Source organism: Ceratina calcarata, unplaced genomic scaffold (assembly GCF_001652005.2).
Source record: "Ceratina calcarata isolate Rehan_Ccalc_2016 unplaced genomic scaffold, ASM165200v1 scaffold579.2, whole genome shotgun sequence".
In the NCBI taxonomy this organism is placed as follows: Eukaryota; Metazoa; Arthropoda; class Insecta; order Hymenoptera; family Apidae; genus Ceratina; species Ceratina calcarata.
The window spans coordinates 1,214,748-1,217,643 of record NW_017177008.1 but is presented as its reverse complement, the minus strand read 5'-3'; the positions used below and the strand labels follow the sequence as shown (position 1 = coordinate 1,217,643).

The window sequence follows — 2,896 nt, the reverse complement described above, 5'->3', positions numbered from 1 at the left end:
TTTTCAACCCCTTCTTCCCTGTCGCCCTTACAGTTTCTGTTTTACACATTCGTTACTTTTCACGTTCTTTCGTTCTCCTTGTTGCGGGTTCTCAAGTTCTTTGACATTGTATGTACAACTTTAGTTCCAGTGCGATGCCCGTTCCTTCCGGTTTCCTTTGACTACGGGAGCCAGGAGCCACATTCTGTGCCCCTTTACTTGCTCTTTATGGAGTAGTACACTTTCCTCTCTGTCTAGCTCGCCGTAAGGTCGCTTTCTCTCTCTCCTGTTGCTCCTATCGCTTTCCATCCTCGTCCATTCTTTCTTCAACCTAATATCTCTCTTTCCGTTCTTCCTGCCTGCTCGGTCTGTCTCTCTCGTTTCTCTGCCGCCGCTGTCACTCACTCGCATGTTACAAAAGAACGTACAACACGGTCAGCCCCGCGGCGGCGTACAAATACGCTTACAGTAGCAGCAGGCACAGGTCGCCCTACGACCCTACGATCCTGCGCGCTACTGCTAGGTGCACATCCCCTGCAACTGGCTGGGTTCAGGCCAGAGCGATGCACATTTCATGTTGAATTTACATTGTACAGCCGTGATCTGTTCAAACGTACGCGAATCTTCTAAAATTTAATGCCGCGAGCACGCTGGCTAAACAAATTACGGATAGTTCATAGTATTTATTCTCGCATTTTAATTCAAGTATTGCATGGTTTCTAGAGGTGAAAGTAAAATTTTAATCCGGTCTAAGGAGATATCTACAAATTAGTCAATAATATGCTTAGAGTGGTGTCTTCTCACACTGCAGCATATAATTATTTCATTTTTAGATTGGAAATTACTTTACGGGTCGCTCTCAATAGTAATCTCATGCGAATTTTTCAAAGTAGTGATTACAAAATCCTAGCATGTAGTATCGAATCAAATCGCATTAGCATTTATTATCCCATATGATATTCGTTCAGTAAATATCATTTTTATAGTTGAAGGATTAACAAACAGAGTTATACCTTTCAACACAAAGGATTTATTTATAGAGGTACAATTTACACAAGTGTACTAAGTATATTATACAATATTATTAAGTCTAATTGATCATTCCTCTGTTTTTAATAATCTTGAGGCAGCATTGCGTTATTTACGTTTAAGAAAGTCATACCTATGGAGTCATCTGTTCTAATAGTTTTGACTCGTGGATCGTCTGCTCTGAAAACTGAAATTTCAAACGTATTAATATGTATCAAAGTCGTATAAGAAGTACTAAGTAATTTTATAATTGAATGCAAGGACCAGGCAGCTCTATGTTTATATATAAGTAGAAACTGAGAGAAATTGTTTAAAAAAATACAGCGAATGCTACATCCAGGGAGCTGCATTCCTACTCTAAAATAGATAGAACATTGGAATTGTATGTCTTACACAGTGGATATGGACTTATTTCTATACCTTAAACATAATAAAATCCTAATTCTTATGAAAGACTGGAGCTGTCTAATCCTAGCACTTAAACCTTCAATTGCTGACAACTTATATAACAGCAAAAACTAAATAGATGATGGAAGAGTTAGATACTTACTACGAATATGATCATAATATTTCTTAACAGGGTTCTCGTTTAGAGCTAGGTACGTCGTTAGTACAGCTAAAACGAGGCCTGACAAGTAACCAGGAGGCCCGAAAAACGCTAATGAAGGGTTAACCCTTTTAAATTCTTTCCACAAAACTTTTATTTTATATCCTAGAAGAATTTTTATATATAATGCATTATTCAAGTATTTTATTGTACGACGTACCAAGTGGCTTATCATAGATAGGCCGCAAAACTCCAACTAGGGGTGCTTGTCGCAAAAATTTCACCATTTTTGCAGAACGATTTAACCTAACTAAACCGACACTGAGACGATTTGAGGAATTTCGATCATAGCGCCGTGTATCGAGGAATAGTGAAACTCAGGGTAATTTTGAATTTCCGCGCGGTAGCCAGAGTGCAATCGCGCCGTTGGCCGCTTTGACCGTATAATGCTTCCATCTCGCGGTCAACGTAGCAACTAACGACTAAACGTAGTTATGGCCGCCATCGCGAGGACTTTAATTAGTGACAAGTGATTCGGAGAGGTGTGTTTTCGAATTCAGTGTTAAAAGGATCGATCAGAATTTATTGAGATCAACGGCATAGGCCCTTACGGGCTTCGATCGTCGGGTGAGTAACAGACATTCACCAAATTAAAACTCTCGCGTCCGTAAAACACGTTCCGCGGCTACTGCACACCCTCGTTCCCACATACGACTTTGCATTTGTTTGTTAAACGATTCCGTCGTTTCTTCGAATTGTCATTCGCCTATCGACTTTTCTTTATCTCGACACTTACGGGTGGTAATGATCACATTTGGCCATTTGTAAATAAGTATATCGAAACTATCCGGAACGTGCGTTCGTTTCAATTGTCACTGGCACTTTCATCCGACAACGAGGATAGGATTTTTTGTTCTTATGCCGGTTGCGTCATTTTCTTTAATAATCTGTCAGGAATGATCGATAGGATTTTCATTGGGATTTGTAGTAAATGCTTATTTCATTTTGTGGTTAAGTCGGGCCTCCCGCATTGCTGAACGTTGCTACGCGGCATCGATAAGATCCAACTACTTGCGTGGTTAACCTCACGCTTGACAGAGGCCTCCGCGTGTTCCAATCGCAAAAGATTTTTGCATTATTTTTATATCGTTTTTTCCCGGATGATACAGCAAACTTGCGATAATTTCATTTTTAATCAGATTCTAATCGAAGTAAGAAACAGTGAATTCCCTTTTATCTATTTTTAATAGAAGTTAGTCTACTGTATTCAAAAAGACTTCAGTTTCGGGTCGACTATTATTTATTTTCCCATGTTTATTCATAGTCATAATTAATACGTAC

The 2,896-nt window shown here is 39.4% G+C and overlaps 1 protein-coding gene across 1 annotated transcript; it reads right to left on the bottom strand.

The window, feature by feature from the left end:
* Positions 1–989: 989 nt before the first annotated feature.
* Positions 990–1,908, bottom strand: LOC108629625 (uncharacterized). The gene is made up of 3 exons (XM_018032393.2): positions 1,776–1,908; positions 1,559–1,720; positions 990–1,195 (listed from the first exon to the last, which is right to left on the bottom strand). Exons 1-3 carry the CDS (start codon positions 1,840–1,842, stop codon positions 1,092–1,094), a joined length of 333 nt encoding a protein of 110 aa, XP_017887882.1. The 5' UTR covers positions 1,843–1,908; the 3' UTR covers positions 990–1,091.
* Positions 1,909–2,896: the final 988 nt, after the last annotated feature.

Excerpts from the sequence above, each read along its gene's own strand:
- LOC108629625 (XM_018032393.2), bottom strand. The coding sequence starts at position 1,842 with ATGGTGAAATTTTTGCGACAAGCACCCCTAGTTGGAGTTTTGCGGCCT. Across the intron at positions 1,721-1,775 it reads TATCTATGATAAGCCACTTG|GATATAAAATAAAAGTTTTG; the intron begins GTACGTCGTACA and ends AAATTCTTCTAG. Across the intron at positions 1,196-1,558 it reads ATATTATGATCATATTCGTA|TTTTCAGAGCAGACGATCCA; the intron begins GTAAGTATCTAA and ends TTGAAATTTCAG.